A 26,231-nucleotide genomic window follows, 5' to 3' on the forward strand; every position below is an offset into this window, starting at 1 on the left:
AAAAAGTGCAGATTCCTTTAAACATTGTTGATGCTTTGGGTTCATGTCTCAAAATACGGAATACGGATCTCTACCCTGTCATTACAGAACTATATGACATCTTGAGTCAAAATGATCCCAAATGGAAGGTTTTGTTCGAGAAAATGGATGACATTCACAACTTGCTTGCCAATAGTAGATCTGAAAATGGTCAAGAGTCAATGTTTCACTCAATCAGGGATATGAAACAAGAGCTCTTTAACCTGTCTTCGCTTCTTTTGAGAAATCACGACGAATCCGTCAAGATCCAGATTCATGATTCCCCCAAACAAGAACTTGCCAAGGAAATGGAAGATTTACGGAAGGGTATTAATCAAATGGCCCTTAAAATGGAAAAGTTGACAGTTAAGGAAAAAGAAATCCCTAAATACATTCCAACAATAGCAAAAAGATCGATTTCCATTTCTATACAGACCGATCAGGAACCAGAAGTTTCGCCCCCTACAAAAAGAATAACGGTTTCACCTCAGAAAACCATAACTAGGGAAGAATGGCATTACCTAATCGTCTCTAATTTTTTTCCTGACTATACAGTAAACCGGCTCGCTCACTACGTTAAAGATAAGCTCCAGACTAATTCTTTTATTCGATGTTTTCCCTTCACGCAAAATGAAGACAGTGTGAACTCCAGCTTTAAAGAAGGTGTCCAAAACAAGGATCTTTTTAGCCAGCTAAAAGAGACGAACGTATGGCCGGCTGGTGCTGTTGTGGATGGACGGAGGATGGGTCCATTACCACCGTTAAATTCTGCACCGGCAGCTAATAAAACCTTAACTCCCAAACCTGTCTCAAATCAGCTCAATATGCTTCAAATTGGTTCAGATAAAGATGCGATAGCTGCATCTAAGTCATTTGGGCAAGAAAATGTCAGCTTCAAACTTGTGGAGAAGGCCAACGATGATGATGGACTGCATAATATGGACCCGATGACTCCTCCAGTAGTGCGACTATCCCAAAAATCTGATGCGGAAAATGGACGGTACCTGTTGGCTACACTGAGAGACCCCACCATCTTAAAAACTCTTAGGCTCTACTTGGCATACCTCTATGACCAGCCTTCCAACGTCTGTCTCGAAGGCCGTTAGGCCGTTAGGGTTTGCCAAATCTACAATTCGTTTATAATTTAAAACGGAAACTACCAACATAAACAGTAATTCCGAAGATTAGACGTGGAAAAAACTAAATAACAACCTGAATTTTTTTCCGCATTCTTTTCATCAATACAGATATCCTGGGCGAACTGTATTTATTGTTATACCTGCTTAGTTATTTATAGTTGCTAAGGAAAATAAAAAAATTATTTTGCCGTCAGTTACATTTGTGACAGTCTTGGAATAGTGAAAATTTATTTGTTGAATTAAAGATTTTACTCCCAAAATGGTTTACACACTAGCCGAAAGAGTGGAAATTATTCTAATTTATGGTGCCCAAAATCAATGTGCTCGGCAAACTGCCGTCACGTTTAACGTCAGATATCCGGAGAAGATAACTTCGCAGAGGTATGTTTTAGACCTTGTTACTAAGTTTACTGAAACTGGATTTGTTGCAAATAAAAAACGTGATCATCGGCGAATTTTGGATGAAGCCGCTTAAGTTGAAGTTTTGGGTCATTTTGGAATAAATCTTAATACTTCATTACGCAAAATTATTGCTGCCACTGGTATTTCATTAGGCTCTGTTCACATAGTTACTAAACTTCAAAAATCTCGTCCATTCAAAATGAAAATATTGCAAGAGTTAACCGAAGACGATTTCGATAGGCAAGTTGAGTTTTGTGAAAAAATGACTGAAGCGATCAATGATAATACTATTCATGTAAAGAATTTCTGCTTCAGCGATGAATGCACATTTTATCTAAATGGATTTGTTAATAAGCATAACTGTAGATATTGGAGCAATGAAAATACTCATGCATTTGTAGAAGGGCATACCCAGTACCCTCAAAAAATTAATGTATGGGCAGGCATTTTAGGAAATAAAGTGATTGGGCCATTATTTATTAACGGAAACTTAAATAGAGACATTTATTTGGATATGTTGATTAAAGATATGGAAAATACCATCAATCCGCTTATCACTGAATCCATTGAAAACCAAATCGATGATGATGGAAACCCTATACTTAATGAGGCTGAAATATATTTCCAGCAAGTCGGCGCTCCTCCTCACTATGTTCTTCCCGCTCGGCAATGGCTAAATGACGAGTTTCCAGATAAATGGATTGGACGAAGGGGGCCAGCCATTCTATAGAATGGCCTGCTAGATCTCCTGATTTAATGCCGTTAGACTTTTTTCTATGGGGTCATTTGAAATCTATTGTGTTTACTCTCCAACCTGAAAGTTTGGATGAACTTCGTCAACGCATCATCGATAGCTGCCATGATATCCCACAACATGTTTTTGAAAATGTCCGTCAGGAATTTGAACATCGCCTATATCATTGTTTGGCCAAAAACGGGCAACATTTTGAACACCTATTAAAATAAAAACTGATATTTTCATGTTTTTGTTTTCTGTCTGTTAAGATAAACAAAGTAAGTTAAGTTAAGATAAACAAAGATTTTTCTAATCTTTTCGAAAACGAATCGACCGATTTAAAAAAATTAAACGTCTAAATGAAGGATTTCGAAAGACCTTTTAAACAAGTTATTACTCGATACCCCTTGCCATTTAAAATTGTTAAGGGAATGACCCTGGGGGGCAATGGGTGAAAGGGGGTGAAGTAATTTTAGGTTAGAAAGTAGTCCCCCTTGACAAACCTTTTGACGTATTTCGGCGGTTTTTTTTTTAAACATTGCAATGAAGATATTTTAGAATTTCTTCAAAACTATTTCTTGACATACATTTGGAAAACATTGGAAGTCCCAAGTATTATTATATCCCCACTTGTATTCCAATAATGCTTCCATGCAGGTAAACGGTGATAGGCCATTAGAAAATTTATCCCAATAAAAGCCAGAAGCTCTTCTCGTGTCAAATTTCAAGATTTCTTTCTTTGTGTTGCATAAATATTACCTTGAAAAATAATGTCTTTATTAGATTTTCCCAACAGCCGCAAATAAACATCTGTAGAAGAATTACAATCTATATTTGCTTGTTCAACTTTCTATTTATATTTCTTGTTTGATCTAATGGATTTTCATTTTCTTTTTCACGTTCCAATATTTCTGCGGCATTATTTTTTTTGACGTAGCTTTTTTTTATTAACCCCTACAGCAAACACCTTTTTACTTTTTTGTTCTATTTTCATATGGAATGACTCTACCTAAGCCAAATCTAAAGTTTTCTGAGAAGAATGAAAAGCTTGTGAAGAGTTATACGAGCATGATGGTTGTGGCTCTTAGTGCAATATCGCTTTCGGCAGTAACATGTATAAAATCCATGAAATTATTTGCTGAATCAAATTCCACATCTTTAGAATCGCCATCTTCTTCATCCGTTAAAATATCATTGTCCAAGGGTCCGAAGACTTCAGACAAAATTTGATTGGCATTATCTTCTAATTCATTTTGATTTAGAGGTTTCTTATAAAACCATTTTATTTTATTTGGGTCGGTCATAATTCCTGACGGTATTAAGTTCAACTGAAAAAAACACATTTTCTTAGAAAAAAAAATTCAGATTTACTGTCGTCATGAATAAACTTACTCAGTAATCATTAAACCACCCTCAAAATACAAAAAAGTAAGTAGCAATAAATAGAATAAAACAGCAACTACTGCGTTATAAAAACAATGTGTAAAATTAGCTACTGCTTACATGGAACGTTGACAGTCAACTGTCTATATTTATTTGCACTATGAATACATTTGGGTTTTTGATGCATTTGATTGGTCCACTAGGGGACTCTCGCGTACCGTTGGGCAAAAAATGTATCATTCGCGTTGTATGCATTTTTATGAGCTTACGAAATAGATGGTACTCTTAAGTACCGTCTAAAGGGTTAAAGCATTTTTACAAGCTCTGTAGAGGGACCTAAAGTATCATAATGATGATATCGTTATGGTGTAATCTTTTTCTATTAAGGAAACAGACACTAGTTTGATGCGTTTGGTATATGCTCTCCAAGCAACCATGTAAACCTTCCTTTTGCCTTCGTTTTAGCTTTTTTCGAGCTTTTTAGAATCCGAAAGTAATCATCCCTGAAGTTATGTCGTATATGATAGTTATAATTATTTGTTACCTATCTTGTGACCAAATTTAATTTCAGTAATTAAATCCCGATTTATTCACATATCATTATGTCATTTAAATTTCTATTTGATGGTATCTTTGACCAGTTTACTGCTTTTTTTATATCCTTGGTAGTCTATATTTTTATTTTACATTTTATAATACTTTTACCTTTGAAAGATAAACAGTTTAAATTACCTGAGAGTAGAGCGAAGATACTGGTACCCGGATGAACCACCAGTCCCAAGTTGTGAGGAGCCAATCATTCTCTGAACCATTAAAACATGATTATCTACAAAAATAATTATCTATTTTTAATAAACTTTAATAACTCAATGAAATATAACTTACATCGCCATTTTGTTATTAAACAATCAATATCCATTAGCAGGTTTAAAATCTGATGGGGCTGACTAAATCTAGGCTCGTCTCTATAAAATGTAATTAAAATAGCTCCTAAAATATTTATTATGTATATTAATATTTAAATTTAAGAAATGTTAAAAACCTTGTAAAGCCTTATGCGAAAATCTCCTATCGCCTCGACTCAGAAGTGCCTGATGAATATCCGAACGAAAAATTGACTCGTATACCTCCTTTCTTTGTTCTAAATCGTTTAAGCGGTACTGTTTTAATGACTCGACAGATTCAGCCTAGAAGTTAATAAGTGAGGTAAACCAGGTAGTTAGATGTGTATATATATTTACCAGAGCAATTTGTTTTTCCTTTTCCAAAAGTAAATTAACAGCTTTTTCATACTTGCCCCAGAAGTTAAAACCCTCAACCTCAAGCCCAGGGGTTCTCTCTAACCATCTTTCTACCAATAGGGCTAAAGATGGTTCACTTTCCGAGCGTTTTATTTTTAGTAAGGCTTCCTAGTTATTAGTAGAATTTAATATAATTGTTTTAGTTTTTTAGCAAGAAACTCACTTCATCATTTCCGAAAACTTTTGTGTAATTCTTGTTATATTTCACACGATTTTCAGTTTTTACTCCCAGCTTGTTCTCTAGAAGGCGAAACTGCAAACTCTGAAATCCCGACGCGGGTCTCAGATAGCTGCGGAAATCCATAAAATCTAATGGGGTCATAGTTTCAAGAATCATCACTTGATCTACCAATACCTATAAATCAATTAGCCTATTATGTTACGTGTTATATTATGTTAAGTGTCAAGTGTATATTTTTATCATATATACCTTTAAAATCAGCACTATTCGATTAAGCCTCTTCAGAATTTCCAATGTTTGAGTTTCCTCCAATATTTCACTAAAAATATTCCTTACAGAGTCCAGTTCAAATATAATTTGTTTAAACCAAAGTTCGTAGGCTAAAATGAAAAAACGTAAATTGTAACTCGTACTGCATTTGGTATACTGGTTTTACATTTATAATTGAGAATATAGATTGATTTGAACAATGTAAGCTTTATTTCTTAATATTTTTTCGTTGAATAAAATCAAAATAGTAAATTTTATAAGCTTCTAAATATATTATTGAAAATAAGAAGTATAAAATAATATGAAAACCTATACAGGGTGTCCCAAAAAAGAGTGTCAAGTAAACGCCCAGAGATAGAGCAACCCTGGGGGAATCCAAATCACCCCCATTTATATGATCCGATTTTTTTTAGTTTAGGAGTTATTACATTTTTTGTGATTTTTTAGTATTATTCGACTTTTATGCTTATTTTTGCTATATTCATAGTAAATAGGTAAGGCGAATGCCTGATTTTTATTTTATTATTTAGATAAAAGTTGACTAACAAGAACAAAGATAATTTGATCCAGAATTTAAAATATTGCTTACAAAACTAAATAAATTGTGACATAAAAAACAAAAGTAAAAAAAGTTCAACAAAGTTAAAGGCGTTTTAAAAATTACAGCATTTTTTTTTTCAAAACATAATTATTTAAGAAACCTTATTCGTCTATCAGCTTTTCACTATAAAAAATTCATTGGGCTACCCTTATCGCATCTTACCTAAATAACAGTTAAAAGGAAATCAAAAAAAGATTTACTAATAAATGAAATAAAGCAAAAAGTGTTTTAATTAATTTATCTTTAATTATTACATAAAGTTTTCAAAATGACGACCTTGTTGTTCAATACAAATACGGCACCGGCGAAAAAAATTATCTTTTAACTGTCTAAATGCTAATCTGTTATTTTTTACGGTTTGTTTTGCTTCATTAATTTTTATTTTTAGTTCTTCTTGACTCTTGAGCGTACACGACCTCCTTGTAGTAACCCTAAACAAAAAAATCAATTGGGTTTAAGTCCGGTGACCTGGGGGGCCACTGAATTGGTCCACCTCGACCGATCCACTTGTGTCTAAATCGCCTATTCAGATATTCTCGAACATTTATCGCATAATGGCAAGGAGCCCCATCGTTCTTAAAAAACATGTCTCTTCTTGTCTCCAAATCAACATCTTCTAACAGCTCATGGAGATTTTCTGTTAAAAAATTTAAATAGGATTCTCCATTCAATCGGTCGGGTAATTCAAAGGGACCAATTAGTTTTTCATTTACTATCCCAGACCAGAGGTTTACATCGAATTGCTCTTGAAAATTTGATTGTCGTGTAAGTTGAGGATTTTCAATACTCCAGGAATGATAATTATGAATATTAAAAATGTCAGTGCGCTTGAAATTCGATTCGTCGGTCCATAAAATTGAATTAAAAAAAATTTACAATGACTGACAAAGATATTTCCAATTTTCTTTGTCAGATATGTGGAATAATAAAACTAAATTTAATTATAATGTCAAGAGTATTGCTGCATTTTGTTGAGATCTTGATTAAAAAATAAATTCCGCCAAAATCCTGATAATCTTCTTTAAAAAGAATAGTTTGAATAAATAGTTAGAAATAAATATAAACATAGTTCTTGCTTAGAAAAGCGACTAAAAATATATAAATTAAAAAATTATAATATGAAAATTATAAAACAATTCACCAAAAGCATGTAGTACTAATTAGGATCAAATATACACGAAAGGATCCAAAAAAAAAAACACTGACCTAATCTATCGCTTAAAAAGTTTAAGGCATTTAAAACACAAACGATTTTTTCTCTTATGGCCTCTTCAGGTTTCTACGTAATTCGATCTTTTAGATCTAGGAGATCTCTTTGAAGCTTATTTCATTCTTTTTCTGGATTTTGAAAATTCCGGCTTAATGCGTCGACATGTTGCATTTGAGAACCTGCTTTATGGCACATTTGAAATGAAAAATCTTGCAGAAATAGAATCCAACGAGCAATACGTGGAATAATTGATTGTTTATTCCAGACATTTTTTACTGCATTACAATCTGTAAAAATAGTGAATTAGACAGATAATATCGAAATTTCTCCAAAGTTTTTACAATTGCCAGTAACTTGCCAGTACTATTGCCATTCTAACTCGAATGAATGATAGTTTTTCTCTGGCTCAGTCATTTGTCTACTGAAAAATGCGACTGGATGTTCGATATTATTTGATTTTTGTGTGAGTATACCTGCATAGCCTTCTCTACTAGTGTCTGTTTATACAGATGTTGACAATTTAGTATTAAAAATTGCTAAAACTGGTTTTGATAATATTTGCTTCTTTAGAAAATCCACAATTTTTGAATGTTCATGGTTCCAAGTCCATTTTGAATTTTTCTTTAACAATGATGTTAAGGCAGCCGATATGCGTGCAAAATTTGAAATGAACTTGCGAAAATATCCGACCAAGCCTAAGAATTGTCTTAACTGGTGTTGTGTTTTAGGGTAAGGAAAATTAGACACAGAATTGATTTTAGCGTCTGAAGGTGATTTTTTGTTGAAAGTTATTTCATATCCAAGATAGCTTATTTTTTCCAGTAAAAAGAAAGATTTTTTAATTTAATAGTTAAGCCATAATTTTTTACAATTTCCAATACCTTGTTTAGAATGTCAATACCTTCAGACAGTGTTTTGGAAGGAATTATGAGGTCATCCAGGTATGGCCTCACTTTATAACGACGAAGAGGAGAAAATATTTCATTCATAAACCTTTGAAACTCCGAGGGCGCATTACATAACCCAAAGGGTACTCTGATATACTCATAATGGCCCTCAGGGGTTACAAAGGCAGTGTAGAGGATTGATTCTTGACTCCTGGGAATCTGGTGAGACCCAGAAGCAAGATCCAAGTTTGTAAAAAATGTATAGTCGGATAAATTATCGATTATTTCTTCTATTATGGGCATTGAAAATTTGTTTTTTATAGTTATTTTATTTAATGCTCGGTAGTCTACTCCTAATATCTTTTCTTCATCTTTTTTGTTTATTAATAGGGCCGGACTTGAATAAGGCGATTTGCTTTCTCTAATAATTTTGGCATCAAGTAATTCTTTTATAATATTTCTAAAAATGGTTTTATCTTTTTCACTACAACGATAGGGCCTATGTACTACCGGTTTGTTTGTTGTTAATTCGATTGAAAGAGAAACTGAATGTGCCTTTCCTAGTATTTTTAGCGGTTCAAACAGGCATGCTTTATTTTTTTGTAAGGTGTCGTGTAACATGTTTAAGTTGTTTGGGGATATTTGTGGGTTTATGTTTATGTGTGTAAGCCAATCGGGGATATTTTCTTTATTTTTGAAATGAAGGGAATTATCAATTCTGTAATAAATTAGATCTTGATTTTCTGTAAAGTTTGATCCAATCAATATATCGAATTTAAAGTTTATATCTTCAACGACGTAATATTTTATACTAAGGTTAACTTCATCAATCTTTGTCATTTCAGAGACATATTTTGTAACCTTTGTTCCCAGTCCCAAAAATCCAGAAAGAGTAATTGGTTTTTTAAGGTCATAAACTTTTGGCTTAAGTGATTCTGCAGTTAATTTTATTATAAGAGAACACTCGCTTCCAAAATCTATAAAACCGTTACATTCATGACTATTAATAATTATTTGTTTGTAAAATTTGGAGTGCGGGTCTATAGAATTAATTTTTTTTGTTTTTCTACTTTGTTTTGATTTTGCTTTGGGTTTAATGAGCTATGTTTTTTCTTTAAGCAATTTACTTCTATATGACCCTGAATATGACAGAAATTGCATGTCTGATGCTTATGACGGCAAACCGAACGATCATGCCCCTTTTTTCCGCAAGCCACGCATACTAATTTTTCTTTTTCTACCCCTATTGTTCTGCTTGTGGAAGGTACTACATTTACTTTATCTTTTCTGTCATGTGAAATTGGTTTAAATTTGGAGATGTTAGCGTTATGAGGTTTATTAAGAGGCAAAGATGTATATGATTTATTTTTCAGATAAGCGATCAGATCTTCAACAGCTGACGTTATATTATCCCCAATGGCACCACAAATTAAAGAAATTTTATCGGTTTCAAAAAAATTGACTTTAAGCTTATTTATTATAGATAAATGCTTAAAATAAAAGTCGTATAATGAGCAGCCCTCAGTAGGTTTATGGTTAACAATATTCATTAATAATTTAAAAGCATCCCTTTTTGATTGAAATGTAGATGTTAAAATATTTTTCCATTTTGCCCAAGAAAACTGAGACCACCCCAACTCGCTCTCTATATAGCTATCATACCACATTTTTGCACTTTGTTTTGCACTTTGTGCACTTTGTGCACAAAGTGCACTTTTTGCACTTTGTGCCTTTTAGTTTATTTAAGGCTTGAAAAGTTGTTAGATTATCGGGCCATTGATAAGTGTTAGCATTGTATTGAACTATTTCTATCCAATCGATGATATCCATAGTTTTAGGGTCACAATCGGGGATAATAGTAGACACTCTGGAATTTATACTTGGTTCTACTAATGGCTGGTCGATATACTGACGTGAAGGAGTATAACTTACAGTTTGTCTGCTGTCCCTCTTTGGTTTTAATTTCTTATGACTTTTCCTATACCTTGCGTCATTCGATGAAGTACTAGACGATGATGAACTAGAGGACGATGAAGATCGGGACCTCCTTGATCGTTTTTTTTCCATTCTAGCACCAACTTTGTACAAAACACCGCACAATATTAGTTCAACCACTTCTGATGTGGGCTTTTGTAATGAAAGCCTGTTTCAAATTCACAAACTGTATGTATAATATATAAAGAACACGTTACCAACAATTATTATCAATAAATAATAATTTGACAATACGAAAATACGTTACAATACCCTTTGCGTATTTACGCTTGGGAATTCTAATTTATTCTGCCCGAAACTTAAAGATAAAAAAAATGTAATATAATATTCAATCGTCTCGGTGCGAAAACATTCCTTGTTTCCTTCCCCGAACTCGTCGTTAGTATGCTGACTCATAAATGCCTGACTACTTTTGGTAGACACGTGTGATATGACCGCATTATGTGGTTATTTCAATTGAATTTTCTGATAGGCTTTACTAAATAAATCGTTAATTCTTTGAGGTATATAAAACCCAACAACTATTAATGAAGCAGAATCAAAAATATTAAATTAATAATTTTTAAAAAAGTACTAAAGCTTAAATAAACATGTCTAATGGATTTAATCCAAGTGGCAATGATAATTTAAGAATATATTTTTGTTTACCGATTTCAGTTATATTTTACCGCACTGAATATAAAGGCCATATAAATATTTCCAGAAGTGTCTTTTAATAATTTTCATCATACATATTTTATTCCAAAGTTTGATCGACGCACCGTTTCCAGGCCAAGAAAGTATCATTTAGTTTATGTATTGCTACAAATATGTAGGTAGATGTGTATATATTATGTAGATATTTTTTTTTCTCTTAGGATATTTTATTTGTCATTGATCACAATGAAAAATGACAAGATATAAATAAATATGTTTTTTTTTTCGTTCTTTAAAGGTAAACGTTTCTTAGGCCAATATTCACGGCTTTGAATAGTTTACGGTGTATACATCAACCGGCATTGAACTTTGATATTGTTTATTATACCGATTGTTCTAAAAGCGTGGTGCCGAACTTGAAGGGTGGTGCGTACCCGCGGCTATGAAAGTACTTGAATAATTTATATATTTTCCAATTTTTACCAATTTAACGGGCTTCTCAATAATAACGAACAGGTTTATTATCACAAGAAATTGTATTATTTTATATTTTATTTTTCTTTATTGCTACTATGCGATTTGCATTAAATTGTTATTTTACGATTAAACTATACCTCCGACCTATTAGATTCCCTAATTATTCCTATTTAATTATACTGCCCACCTATGCGGGTCAAGAAGGTGAGACTGTGAACTGGCCGAATGCGAATTTTGGCAGTGTAGTACATACAGTGACCGCCTAAAGTTCCGCATAAATTCCATAAAAATTAGAGACATGATTTTTTGAGAAAACGCTCGGAGCAGTCACTGTCAATGTCACTGTCAGTTCAAAAATTAATAGTTTTTATCAGAATAAATTATGTCTAATTTAACGGAAACCCAACGAATTAAAAATTTGATGATGCTAGGGTACGGGGATCGAGTGCGCACGCAAAAAGAAGTAAGTAAATTGTTTAATGCCAAATACCCAAACCATCCTATTTCTCAGTCAACAGTAGAATAGAGCACAAATTCATAATTTCAGGTCATGTTAGGGATTTTCCAAGATCAGGTCGTCCAAAAATTTCTCAAGAAATAAAATTAAACGTTCTGCTTTCCGTCGAAGAAAATCCAAACAATGCAACTTCACAAATTTAAGTTGATAATAATATAGCCAAAACGTCAGTAAGACGCATCTTAAAAGCAAATGAATACCACCCTTATAAAATTAGACTAATACTCGAATTAAATGATCCTGATCGAAGAAACCAATTTTACGAGCAAATGATGAACAATTACAATAATAACCGTCAATTTGTGTTACGAGTTTTGTTTTCGGATGAAGCAACTTTTTGTTCAAATGGTGTCGTAAATCGGCAAAATTGTCGGTACTGGTCAGTGTCAAATCCACACTGGGCAACTGAGGTTCATACACAGTACCGTAAATCTATTAATGTTTGGGCTGGTATCGTGGAAAATAAAGTAATAGGGCCATACTTTTTCGAAGAAAACTTAACAGGACAACGCTATTTGAATTTTCTTTAAGAAGATCTTATCCCTGCTTTGGCTGCGACAGTGTTCCCAGAAAGATGGATAGGACGAAGAAATCCAATAGAGTGGCCGGCCAGGTCACCAGACCTAAATCCCTGCGACTATTTTCTATAGGGGTACCTGAAAAGTAAAGTTTATATTGAGAAGCCAAACAACGTAGAAGATTTAAAAAATAGAATTAGATATGAAATTAGACGTATATCACCCGAAATAATTGATAGTATTTTACATGAGTTTGTAAACCGTCTTGCTTTCTGCCAAGAAGTAAATGAGGATCGGTTTGAACACTTGATACATTAATTATCTTTTTTGTTTTATCTTAATTTGTAAATAGACGTACTTACTTGCTTTCTTGTTGATTAAATGTAAATATTTCTGAAGCAGTTGAGTTTTGAGATAAGGCGTGGTATACGAAACTTGCTTGGAATTTCGCATATATTTCATAAATGCAATAAAAAATATAGCATTCCATTTAAAAAAAAATGACCGATGACGTCATATCTTTTTTTTGTTCCACCCTGTATACAAAAATTTATGTTAAATAATGCGCAACTTAAAATAAACATCGACGGGTCCGAGCGTTTTCTCAAAAAATCATCTCTCTAATTTTTATCGAATTTATGCGGAACTTTAGGCGGTCACTGTATAATAGATAGAACAATACCGATCCGAGATATTTAACCCTCTCCTACAATAATGGTAAGTCAGAGTTTCTGCTTTTTGTTTCCTATTTTGCTGTTTATTCTTTTACGCTTGTTAAATGTGTTGAGGAATAGGTGATCAATCAAAATATAATTATATCCGAAATTGACTTCTCCTAGAATTAAATACAGTCTACTTTAAATTCCATTAAATAAAATTCGGATAAAATACCAATAGAGTTGTTTGGGACATAGTCAAAAATAAACCGTTTTGGCTCTAGAATAATTTTTTCTTGAAAGTCTTTTATCTGTAAATAATTAATTATAAATTTCAGTAATGCAGAATATTAGAAAAAGATACTTGTTTGTCAATATTTAATTCGTAAACTTAATGTTTTTGGCCATTCTAGTCGAAATACCAATTTATTTATTTCACATTTAATTTATTTATAACAAAATATTACATTTGAAGAAAGTTGTGATATGCATCTTATTTATGGCAAGGCAAGATGCAATACTAGAAAAACTGAGCGGTACTACGCTGTGCGCTTCCCTAATCGCCGACATCCTTCTCGAAAAACATTTTCTACAATTCATCGTCCATTATGGAAAACGGGCAGTTTTAAACCATTTGGAGGTATAAGACATCCACGAACTGCACGAACACCTGCCTTTGAGGAATAGGTTTTAAACAGAATTGCTTAACAACCTAGCACCAACATGCGTGCAATTGCCCATCTAATAAATGCTGCCCAGCAAACAGTGTAGCGGGTGCTTTACAAGCAATTGCTCCCTTCACCTTCAAAAATTCCAGCTACTGGATTTATTAGATTAGCAGCCACGAGTAAATTTTTGTGTATGGTTATCGCAACCGGATTTTGATTCGATCATTCTATTCACAGATGAGGCCTATTTTAACAAATATGGTTACTTTAATAGTCGCCGCAGCTACATATGGGATGCTGAAAATCCTCACACAGTATGGGTGAGAGCTCACCAACAGAAATTTGAAATAATATGCGATCCGTTATTGTTGCCGGCTTCTTAATTAGTCTGTACTAACTTCCAGCTCAGCTAACTGGTGACACCTACTTACATTTACTACAAGACATACTTCCTCAGCTTTTGGACCATGCACAGGTGCCTCTAGGTCTACGAGCGAACATGTGGTTCCACCCCAATGAAAATCTTTAAGAAAGAAAAAGATTCAACTATCTGAAGAAATCCAACATTTTATAATCGTATTAAGTCCATATTAAATAGATGTCAAAAAAACTATTGAACACCATATTTTCCTTAGTATTGTGTATTCTGTACCTTTTTCTTAGTGTTTCCTTGTTGCTGCAGTATTGGTTTACTTTCATTTGTATAGGGTATAAATTAGCTTTTTATATATTTTATTTTTTTTATGATTTTAGGAAAATAACATATTTGAATTAACATAAGTGTGATGAAGTCAATACATTTTTGTATTTTCTAAAAGTCATAGTTAGTCGACTGTTTCTAAATTTGTTGGATACTGCACCTACGTCCATGAGAGAGGGTTACTCTATTATATTAGTTTTTTGAGAAAAAAAATGCTTAATAAAATATACTTCTATAATTATAGGGCTTAATAACCTTGAAGACATGCCTAAATAATCTTAAGACACACAATATAGTAAGTTAGAGTGTTGTGCGTGTCTAAAATGCGTGAGCCATAAAATTCTAAGCGTGCGAATACCTGCAATTGAGTGGGCAGAAATAAAGCGAACTGAATGCGGTTATTTTATTTAATATCTTTTATCGCGTGTCATAGTTTTCTGTTATTTGATGGCGTATTTTCTACTGAAATGAATGAATGATTAGAAATTCTTTTTAAATCGTATGATCGTAAAATTATTTCCACCTTGTATAAGGAAGCAGGCAGTCACGTGAAGACTTATATATTTCGTCTTAATTGCACTTCTAAAAATTACTAAAACCGAAGACGGTTACAAGGCGGTTATAGCATTGACTGAAAAATAGTATTTTTTTTATTGACGGTAACAGTTTCTGATTGTTCATTATGGGAATTGAAACCAGACTAGAATCACATTTTGCAATGTAAAAAAGTCATAAGCAACTTAAATTTACTATTCCGTAATAGAGAAATCTTATAATATGATGCATTTGATAGTAAGCATACTATTGAGTTAGGTAAGTATTATTCTCCTGATGCTACTTAATACCATTCCCAATTAAGCCCAAAAACATGAGTGTATATTTTTAAAATATCGTTCTTGTCTTATTTTCTATTATCTGTTTATCGTTAATTTGATTAGATAGAAATTAAAGGTAAAACACTAGTACTAGCCTTTCTAAATCTTAACCAATAATCAATAAATAAAGAGGAGGAAATTATCTATATATCCCTTGTCTATAAAGACAATTAATGACTTACAGCTAATGTCAAGCAAATATACTGAGCATGTCTATGAAAAACACGTCTTAATAAATCGTTAACTTAAACAAAATATAATTGTGTTTTGTGGGTAAATTGGTTAAGAACTAACGATAACTAACTATTCCTTTATTGCCAACGTTTCAGAAACTTGATGGGCTCTACTACAAAAAGGAGGTTTTGTTTTTTGTAAATTATTAATTCAAAATATTTAATATATATTACCATGGATTTCTCCAGGATGAACTACCATTATGCAAAACAAAATAATAGGCGCAGGGGCCTGTTTACTTCACAATCTTTATTTAAAAAATCCCAATGCGTTTAGGTTGTTAAACCATTGTCAAGAGAAAACTATATAAGTAAAATATAAAAGGGTGTTCATCATAATCTAACATCCAGAACCAAAACAAGAATTATTTCTTTTTTACGTGCGTGCCTTAATTTAGATTTCTTTAGGTTTAATGATAGATATTATAGAATGTTGGATGGTTTACCAATAGAACCCATTTGGGGGGACAGGAGACAAACCCTACTAGCTGATATCTTTATGTCAGATTTTGAAGAGCTTACAATACTCTATATAGATCGTGTTATCGTGAGCTACGTATTACGCAAAATAATGGCAACACCGCTTGGTTGCGGCTTGCAGGCGGCGGAATTTTTCGTTTTTATTTTTTGAACCGGGAGTCAGCAGACCTCACTTTGCTGTGTTACTGCACGTTGCATTAATACTTTTTGAGCATTATTTTCGTGTTTTTTTCACTATGGCTGTTTATACCCCTTCCGAAAGAGTTCAACTAATTAAATGGTTTTATGGAGGCAATTCGGCAGTACAATGTAGAGATTTGTTTTCAGTGACATTTGAGAATAGACCGATTCCTTGTGCAAAAACGGTTTTAAATGTGGTTACAAATTTCGAGACATCTTTTTGTTTTCAAGATTGTAAAAAATGCCACACAAAACGTCAAGAACCACCTGTTGAAGTGGTCCAGGATATAGAACGGCGGGAAGAAATGGTTTGCAGTACCCTAGAACTTGATTCGACACGGTCCACTAGAAGTGTAGGAGAGGAACTGGGAATTAGCAATAAAACTGTTGCTCGTATCTGGAAAAAATATGGGTACAAATGTTTCAAGTATTCAAAAACTCAGGAAATATTTCCTGAAGACCAGTGGCGAAGAATGGAATTTTGTGAAACCATGATGGAAAAGGCAAATGAAAACGAATATTTTTTAAAAAATATTTTGTTTTCTGATCTTGGAATCTTCTTTTCCATTACATGGCAAACACAATCCTTCCATTGTTCGTTATTGATCTCAGAAAAACTAGCACAGAAGTTTTCAGTTTCCTACCCAGTATCCTCAGAAATTGAATGTTTGGGCAGGTATTTTGGGCGACAATGTTATAGGGCCATTTTTATTGATGGCACTTTAAACGCCCAAAAGTACCTTGAGTTGCTGCAAAACCAAGTTCTTTCTGCCATTCAAATCCTACCTGATGTAGACCTGGGATCGATTTATTTTCAGCAAGATGGCTGTCCTGCTTATAACGCGGCTAGGGTAAAAGAATTTTTAACAAATACTTTTCCTAACCGCCTTATTAGTGGGATTGGCGATATTAAATGGCCTCATAGATCTCCAGATTTGTCTCCAAATGACTTTTATCTGTGGGGTTACCTTAAGCAGACCATTTACTTTTTTAGTAGGTCAACAAATTTAGAGGAGTTACGAAATAAAATTGTCGAAGTTGCCAATTCCATTTTACCTGAAACTCTTTTGGAGGTGCGAAATAGCTTTTACGATAGCTTAAGTTTTTGTTTAGCGAAAAAAGGCGGTTTATTTGAGCCTTTTATTTAAAAAATGATATGTTGTTAAGTTTGTTTATTACAGTTTTATTTCTGATTTTTTATTATATTTTTATCAGAGTTGATATTTTATTTTTTATTAGAATAACGCTTTAATTTTCATTATGCAAAACACAGCATATTAAACATTTTAGGATTACAATTCTATGCGGGTTTTACACATTTTCATGTCTGTAAAACCCGCATTAGAATAAATATTTTCAAAATGCCTGGATTTTCGCGTAATATTTTGGGACATTTTGTCGCCAAACGACGCAGCTCCCACGAAAGTCAGATCTTTACTAGTCCCGTCCTCGGGCCGGCCGGGGCGGTGCTCTGTCGCAGGCACTCGTACACGCGCGATGTTGCAAAATTTCGCCTCTAGGCGGCTTCCTATAAATAACGAACGAAAACACGATCTGTATACAGAAAACCAACACAAACCGATAATGTCATTACTGCAAAATTAAACCATTTCTTTGGGCATAAACTAGCAGCTTTTCACGCATTTATTCATAGACTCTTTACGATCCCTCTTTTACCTTTGGAATTCTTAAAAGAACTCTTAAATACTATCTATCAGATTGCAATTAACAATGGATACAAAAAGTTTTTAATAGATAATTTGATTAGAAAAAAGTTAAATAAAATATTATTTCATTATCTCTCCAATGAGCCCCTCGATCAGACCATCCATCCTGATTAACCTCCGAAATATATAAAAGTTTCCTTTATTGGTCCAATTTCTTTAAGAATACTCGTAGGTAATTTACTTAAGTCCACAGATAAAAATATAAAAATTGTTAGTTAAAAGACCTTTTAAATTATAAGAAATCTTTGTTCCAGATTAAAAGACTGTATTAACCCATTAGAAGGCAGTGGCGTTTACCTTTTATCATGCGACTCTTGTCCAACCAGATTTGTTGGTCAAACCGGCAGAAATTTCAAATTAAGAATTAAAGAATATTTGAACTCTCAGAAGTTGACTAATGATAAAAGATCTGCCTTTGGAATGCTCCTAAGAGAAACAGGTCATTCATTTAATACAGACGAGAATTTCAAAATTTTGCATAACCTAAATAAAAGCAAAAAATTAAATATATTAGAAAATCTAGAAATAGCAAAACTAGAAATAAATATACAAGTTAATTGTCTAAATGAACCTATTAACGCCCACTTTGGAGAAGCGGCCAAGATTGTACATTTATTTAAGTAGTTTACCACATTCCTGTAAATTTATTGTTTTTTTTAATGTTCTGTTAGCCGCGTTTGATCCTAGATGTCTCTATTCGTACTAGTATTAAATATCTGTGTATTTTGTAGTACCCTATGGAATTTTTAAAATTTTTTATTGCTTGTAAATATACGGTGTGATGAGATGTTTTTAGAGTAATGTATTGTAATGTTATGTGTGTGCCGTTGTTTTTATGGGCATATTGTGATAATATCATGTTTAAGTTTTACTATTTTTTTTAAATTAATTTATTAGTTTTATAACACACTTTTATATTTTACTTACATAGTTTTCCCTTGACAATGGTTTAACAACCGAAACGCGTCGGGATTTTTGAAATAAGGATTGTGAAGTAGACAGGACCCTTCGCCTATTATTTTGCTTTGCATGTAATATATATACCTTTATGTAAACAATAAAATGTATGTAATAAGGTGTTATTTAATAAAAAAAACCAAATTAAAAAAGAAAATAATAGAAAAAATCGAGGAAAAATAGTTACAAATACATACCGACGTTGTCATTTTCTCATGTTATACTTGAAATATACTTATCGCAGGGATTAAGAAAATATAGATATCACGGTATAGTTATGTTTTTTGTTGGGTATAAGATCACTATTCAGACAAATATCAAATAAAAAATTACTTTCTTATACGCTCAAGTATTAAGAAGAAAATCGGAAAAGAGTTATTCATATCTTTGGTCATATTTAATTGAATTTTTGCCTGATAATTCTTAAATACAATAATTTACCTGGGATAAAATAGATTTTTGTATACATGTTGGGAAATTCAAAATTGTGCATTATTTTGTTCCTAAATTATTCTGGCTATTTATACTCCTTCCGAAAAAGTTCAAATTATTAAATAGTTTTATGGTGGCAATTCGGCGGCAGTACAATTTAAGAACGTATTTTCAGTTACACTTAGAAATAGACCTTGCAATGAATTAATTTTAATTGTAATTTTCGTAAATACTATACTAAAGTGTAAGAACCTTTTATCGAAAGGGTCCAGGAGCAAGAACGTCTGAAATAAATGGTTTGTAGTGTCCTAGAAGTAGATTTAACACGATCAAATAGAAATGATGGAGAGGAACTGGGTATGGACTGGTATGAAATAAGGTTGTTATAGACCAGTATTTCGATAAAGCATGGATACAAATGGTTGAAATTTTCCAAAACTCAGGAGATATTTTCCAAAGACCAGTGGCGAATAAGAATAGAATTTTGTGAAACTTTGAAGAAAAAAGGAAATAAAATATATTTTTTTTTACGAAATACTATATTTTTAGATAAATCTTCCTTTCCTTGAGTTACTGCAAAACCAAGTGTTTCGTTCCATTCAAATCCTCTCTGATTTAGATCTGGGATTGGTCTACTTTTAAGAAGCTGTTTGCCCTGCTCATAATGTGATTATGGTAAAAAATTTTTTAAATAACAGAAATTTCGTAGGTTAACAAATGTAGAGCAGTTACGAGAGAAAATTGTAAAATGTGATATTTCCATTTGAGCAGAATCTCTTTTGGAAGTAGAAATAGCTTTCATAATAGACAAACTTAATGTTTAGCCAAAGAAGTAAGTTTCTTTGAGCCTTGCATTTAGAGAATTAATTTTTGTTATGTTTATTTATAAGAGTTCTCTCCAGATTAGTCTTTGGAAGAGACTCTTCCAAAAACTAATAAAGAAAATACCTAGTTACTTTTTTTTAATATGTAAAAGGATGTAATCCTAATTTAAATTATAATTAGTAAATCAGATGAATACATCCTCTTTATTTAACATTATAAATGCACCTTCCTATAATTTAAATAATTTGGCATTTGATTCTGTCAATAAAATTTCTAAATATACCCTAAAATTAAGGAAGCAGCCTGTTTGATTTTATACGCAAATCTTCAAACTTTATCAAAAAAATTTCAAAAAATTCATTTAGATAATTGGTATATATTAAGACATTTTTTATAAAACCGTATTCAGGTGTTAAATTTTGACTATACCAAAGAATTTTTAGATGATTGTCTAAACTGTTAAAAACAAAATAGGTAACTAATAATAAATTTGTCACAACATTATAGATTGTATCTATCATAGTATAGTGTCAGTTACGAACAGGATACTATACATTTAAAATATAATTATGCATATACAGTGTACTCCGTCTATAACGTACATGGGATGTAACTTCCGGTTACTACGTACTTATAATTCGGAACCCGCCCAAATAGTCTTGTCATTTTACTGGATATAACGTACTAACTAAAATTTTAACTCCGGCTATAACGTTCAAAATTTTTGCCCGATTGACCGTAATTTTCCGGTTGTAACGTACAAAGGTACGTTATAAGCAGAGTAATTTTCCACCTTTGTCGGGGATTCCCATTAATCGATATTGAGAAGTTTCTCTGTCGTCGCGCGTTGGCACCGAGGCCGCCGGAGATTTCCAGTTCTCGACTCTGTAAAATGACGGATAAGCGCAGAGCTATAAATTTGAAAGAAAAAATAGATATCATTAAAAGTATTGAAAGCGGCATTAACAAATCGGAAATTGCGAGAAGGAAAAATATGGCAAAAACAACAGTTTCTACAATTTGGAGCAATCGTGAAAAAATCAAGCAAGCGAGTTAAAATAAATCGCAAAGAATTAAGAAGATTAGAAATCCCGTATGCCCAGATGTTGATAAAGCTCTTATTCGATGGTTTGAGGTGAGAAGAACCGAAAATATTCCTATAAGTGGACCACTTTTAAAAGCAAAAGCGGAAGATTTATCTAAGGGATTACACTGTGGAGATTTTAAGTGCTCTACGGGTTGGCTCGAGCGTTTTAAACTTCGTCACAACATCAATGTCGGCATTGTGTCCGGTGAAGCAGGAGATGTTAGCAGCGAAGCTGTGGTGAACTGGTTAACCGAGAAATGGCCAGGTATTGCACAAAATTACAGCTGTGAAGATATTTTTAATGGGGATGAGACCGGACTATTTTACAAGATGACTCCAGGCCGTACATTGAAATTTAGAGGAGAAAATTGTGTAGGAGGCAAACAATCAAAGCTAAGATACACCGTTTGGCTTTGTGCAAATATGACAGGTAGTGAAAAATGTAAACTTCTTGTCATTGGTAAATACGAACGACCGAGGTGCATAAAAAATATTAAAAACCTGCCTGTTATTTATAAATCGAATAGACGCGCATGGATCTTCAGATATTTTTAGTAATTATTTGAAAGAGTGGGATGAAAAACTAAGACGTCAAAAAAGAAAAATATTGCTTTTAGTGGACAATTGTGCAGCTTATCCAAAGAATGTAGATCTGACAAATATCAGATTAGAAATTTTGCCTTACAATTGCACTTCTGTCATACAACCAATGGATCAAGGCATAATAAAATGTCTGAAAACCTATTACCGTAGATATTTTATGTATCGCCTAATTCAAGCATTGGATAGTAAGAAAACGTTTAATCTAATAATTATTCTAGACTCGATAAAAATAATTGCAAAATTTTGTAATGAGGTTTCACAAAAAACGATTCAAAACTGATTTCGACATGCTGGTCTAGTGAAATCGATCGAGAAGTTTGATTCAGATGATGACTTGCCTCTGAATCAGTGGTACGAGAAATATAAAAAAGTTGATGATGATTATGATGACTGGGATATTCCGCTAAGTTATTGGTTGCAAAATCACTGCCAAGACGTAACTACTGTAGAAAATTATCTTCCTGAACTAAATAATTTTACGACCATCGACGATCATCTGGTAGCAACGGAGACCTTAACGGATTGCGACATTATTGCCGAAGTTACAGAATCAAACTGTTCAACGAATGATTTAAGTTCCGATAACGAAAGCGGCGATGATGATGAACCAGTGAACGAACCCATTCCAAGTTATTCTGAAGCACTTTGTGCAATTAAAACTATTACGAATTTCTTACAATATACTGATTACGGATCTGATGATACAATTTTACAAGCCTCGTTAAAAGTTGAGAAGCACATCGAGAATTTCAAATTGTGTAAAAAAAATCAGCAAACAAAAATAACGTAATTTTTTTGAAAAATCGTAACTAATAAATAGAACAGATTTATTTTGATGACATATGTATATGTATCCTATTTCAATGTTATATGTTACATATTAATATTATATCTTGTTTTGTATTTAATACTTAGAATGTATTTTTTGTTAATTTAGTCCTTTAATTAAAACAAATAAATCTTTACATATTTATTTTTATGGGTCTCTTTTAAAGCATACCTCCGGTTATAAAGTACTAATTTTATTCACCCTAGAGGGTACGTTATAACCGGAGTTCACTGTAGTACAATGTAGGTAAACAGGTGAACTGAAAAACAAATTAATTCTTGGCTATAAAAGCTACAAAATTAAAAAATAAGCATAGCAGGAGAAGTTAGTAAGAAAAGCATAACTAGATTACAAATAACTAAAATAGTTTAGATTAAAAAAGAAAGAAAATAAGATTTAAATAGTAAAACTTGTTCAAGTGATGATCATACAAAATTACAATCCATAAAATATGTGCTTATAACTACCCTGCTCATAGAATCACAGCTTAATTAAAAATATCACCTATCAGTTTATATTACTAATTTTTAATTGATTTTATTTAAAGCAAAGAAAACGTACCGTAACATCACCACTTTATATTACTTAATAATCGGAATCACTGAAGGATATTTGTTTTTTAAAGACTTATATATACCACCGTTTTATATCCTTGTATATGTAATAAAATCATACATTTTACACAGGTTCAAAAAAAATTTTTAATAACCGGAATAGCCATGAATGTATCAATTTTTTAGTTGCAATAAATTAAAGCGAAAACAAAAAATTTTAGAAATGCTCTTTTTTATGGAAAAAAGGAATATAAAATCTCGTGCTTGCTATAATAAGGGTTTTGAACTCGTAAGGTGTCTACGGATTTTACACATCTGTATTTTTATATTATTTATGGCTTCATTGATTTAAAACATAAAGAAACCGAGATAAATATTTTTCTTTTTACTTTGTTTTAAATATTTTAGATATATCCAATAAATATTTTCATCATTATCTTTAAATAATATATGTATATAAATAAATCAATTTTTTAAGGGAGACGATGACGTCAAGTAACCCACATAAAATATTTATTTCCTTAAAACCATATGCCGTAACAGCATTAATAGCGAATATTCAGCCACACGTTGTAACTCCGACGGAAGCCTTATCGTTCAAGGTTTATTTTACTACTTTCCGCCACTTTCATAGAGAAGAAAAGTATTATAAAAGTCTAGACTGTCCTACTTTAAAAGCATCCAATAAGTGTATTTTATATTTTAGCATTATGGAAATTTATTTTATAAATGGATTTTTGCAATTTTCATATTTTATGAATGGTGTCCTTTCCATAACGAAGTTTGCTGATTTTACATAATATAAGATATCATTCAATCTACAATCAGTTTTAATACAGTTTTTAAAACAAACAGTTGTAATAAACGAATATTATTTACACAGGTTTAAAAAAACATTTTTTTTTGGATGACCATTACGAAATACATAGTTTTTGACAAAGAAGTAGTTTTATTTCAGACTTAATGCGGGAATATTCACAACTATTTAAACAAATATAAATTAAAAAAAAAGTTTAAAGAAAAGTAATTTAGTACTCCAAGGAATTTAAAATTCTATATACATCAAGCCGTTCCCCTTGCTAACGCCTCGGATCAAGTCTCTCTAATCATTTAGAACTTTTCTTTTTCCACACTTATCGAATATACCAATTTAACACGGGTAAAGTATAATTCCTACAAAAAGCTTTCACTTCTTCCATTAGGCTTAGTCAACAATTATCTTTAAAAGGATCAGCCGAATTAATTCTAAAAGATATTTCTTAATTTGCTATTATTTTTTTTTATTAATACTTACTAAAAGTACGTATGGAGCTTAAAGGTTTGCTAAAGTCGGCTAGATCAATTTAACAAATAGGTCAATGTCACCTAAGAATAACAAATTTTTTATATTTGTTTAAAAAGTTAATTTTGCACGTCTGATAAAAATTAATCAAGTTAAGCCATCAATAGCAGAGACACGTTCAAAACCTAAAACAGGAAAAATCAGGTCGTGCTTGACACAAAAAGCTGATACGCGGAAGTTTGCGATAATTATTGTTCGTTTGGATATCGAATTAAGGTCGGGTCATTTTTATATATATCAAGCTACAGACACAGATTAGTTCAAGGACATTTAATTCAGTTGAAGCGCTGAGAATTATTTAATTTTCATACATGCGTTTTGGCTGGATTTTTTTTTGACAGGCAATATGAAAAATGCTGGCATTATTATTTTTACTACTATTAATTTATTAGTTTGTATATATTACGATTTTTGGAAAACAACATTATGGTTGCTATTAAATTACTTCTAACTTTTTTGCTACATACTAAAAAAATTCTAACACGTGTATATGGTAATCAACGCCTTTTCCTTGACATGACGAAATTAATATTAAAAGCTTTTGGAATGTATTACGCAAAATGTTTTTTAACGTTTTCTTTTGAGAATAAAGTTTTATGTTTTACTGAAGGCTTGTTAGTCACTTCTGCCTCGAATTCCTTATTAAAAAACACGATGCTTTAAAATTTGGCATTAAGCAATCCCTTTTAAATTTATATCTACAATTATATCATTTAGCAATTGACACGAACTTTTGTTGAGTATAAATTTTAAAAGTAATAATGAGTCTAAATTTTAACTAAAGTGTGAAAATGCTTTTAGAGAGTTAACTTTATCTAACTCTTTTAATATATTTAAATAATATATCTTTAGCATAAGGGCTCGATCATAAAATAATCTTTGATGCTCAATATTACCATATGCTGCATGATATGTATAATTTATATTGTAATATAACTCAGGAACATACTTCTGAAATACACATTCGTATTAACGTCATTTAATTGTTTTAAAAGTGCATAACAGATTAAAATGTCACGAAACGCGATACCCATGAAATAATTTGAAAATTAAATAGAATTTGAAAAAAAAATATTTATTTTATAAGAATACTGAAACAAGTCAAAACAAGCAAGTACATAAGTCTTTAAAATGGAGGCTATCAGGATTTATAGTAAAATAACCAAAATTGGGTTAGGTTCTCAAATAGGTTTTTTAAAGTGCAATTACATCTTTTAACGGTGTAACGCAAATGTACGGGTCTTATTGATTCTCAGGAAATGGCATACTGGTTAGAGTACTTGTAACACAAAGTTTTTTCCCTAGTCTGAATGTGTAATACATTATTTCTGGGGACACCAAATTGGACACCCAGTTACTGTCGTTGCTTTTTGATTTGGAATGGGATAAACCTAAGGCTACTTACTATAAAGTAATTTATAGCAATAAGAGCATATTAATTTCCGAAGCTGCTAGTGGAAAAAACTCTTGCTACGTCTATGGCAATTCGTTTAAAAAGTGCAGCAACAAGATACTGAATAATTTTTCCTTTAGTTCGGATTCTTGGGCTCTTGATTTATAAACATTGCTCAAATTGTCGGCACCAGCTTTCTACATCTTCACGTCTGTTCCACCAGTAAAACTTTTTTCTCACTTTTGTCAAGGTTTTAGTAACTTCTAAGCCATCTAACCACCAACCGACTAACTTACAGCTTTACTCCTTTTTTAGCTACAACTAACAGCTTTAGGAATTTCTCGAATACGTTTTCGAGGAAGGATTATCAGATCTTTTTTGTTCACAGCACGCTCTGCCAGACTCTTTTCAACAAGCCG

General features: G+C 32.2%; 1 protein-coding gene across 1 annotated transcript in view; it reads right to left on the reverse strand.

Moving 5' to 3' along the window:
• Positions 1-26,231, reverse strand: part of LOC126735360 (tryptophan 2,3-dioxygenase) — a 78,736-nt gene that overhangs the window by 16,345 nt on the left and 36,160 nt on the right. The window contains exons 3-8 of the mRNA XM_050439325.1: positions 5,410-5,540; positions 5,143-5,334; positions 4,920-5,087; positions 4,721-4,865; positions 4,564-4,668; positions 4,411-4,504 (exon numbers count right to left, since the gene is read on the reverse strand). Coding sequence (XP_050295282.1) covers positions 4,411-4,504; positions 4,564-4,668; positions 4,721-4,865; positions 4,920-5,087; positions 5,143-5,334; positions 5,410-5,540 — 835 coding nt within the window. The remainder of the gene's footprint in view (positions 1-4,410; positions 4,505-4,563; positions 4,669-4,720; positions 4,866-4,919; positions 5,088-5,142; positions 5,335-5,409; positions 5,541-26,231) is intronic.

Source organism: Anthonomus grandis, chromosome 4 (assembly GCF_022605725.1).
Source record: "Anthonomus grandis grandis chromosome 4, icAntGran1.3, whole genome shotgun sequence".
Classification (NCBI taxonomy): Eukaryota; Metazoa; Arthropoda; class Insecta; order Coleoptera; family Curculionidae; genus Anthonomus; species Anthonomus grandis.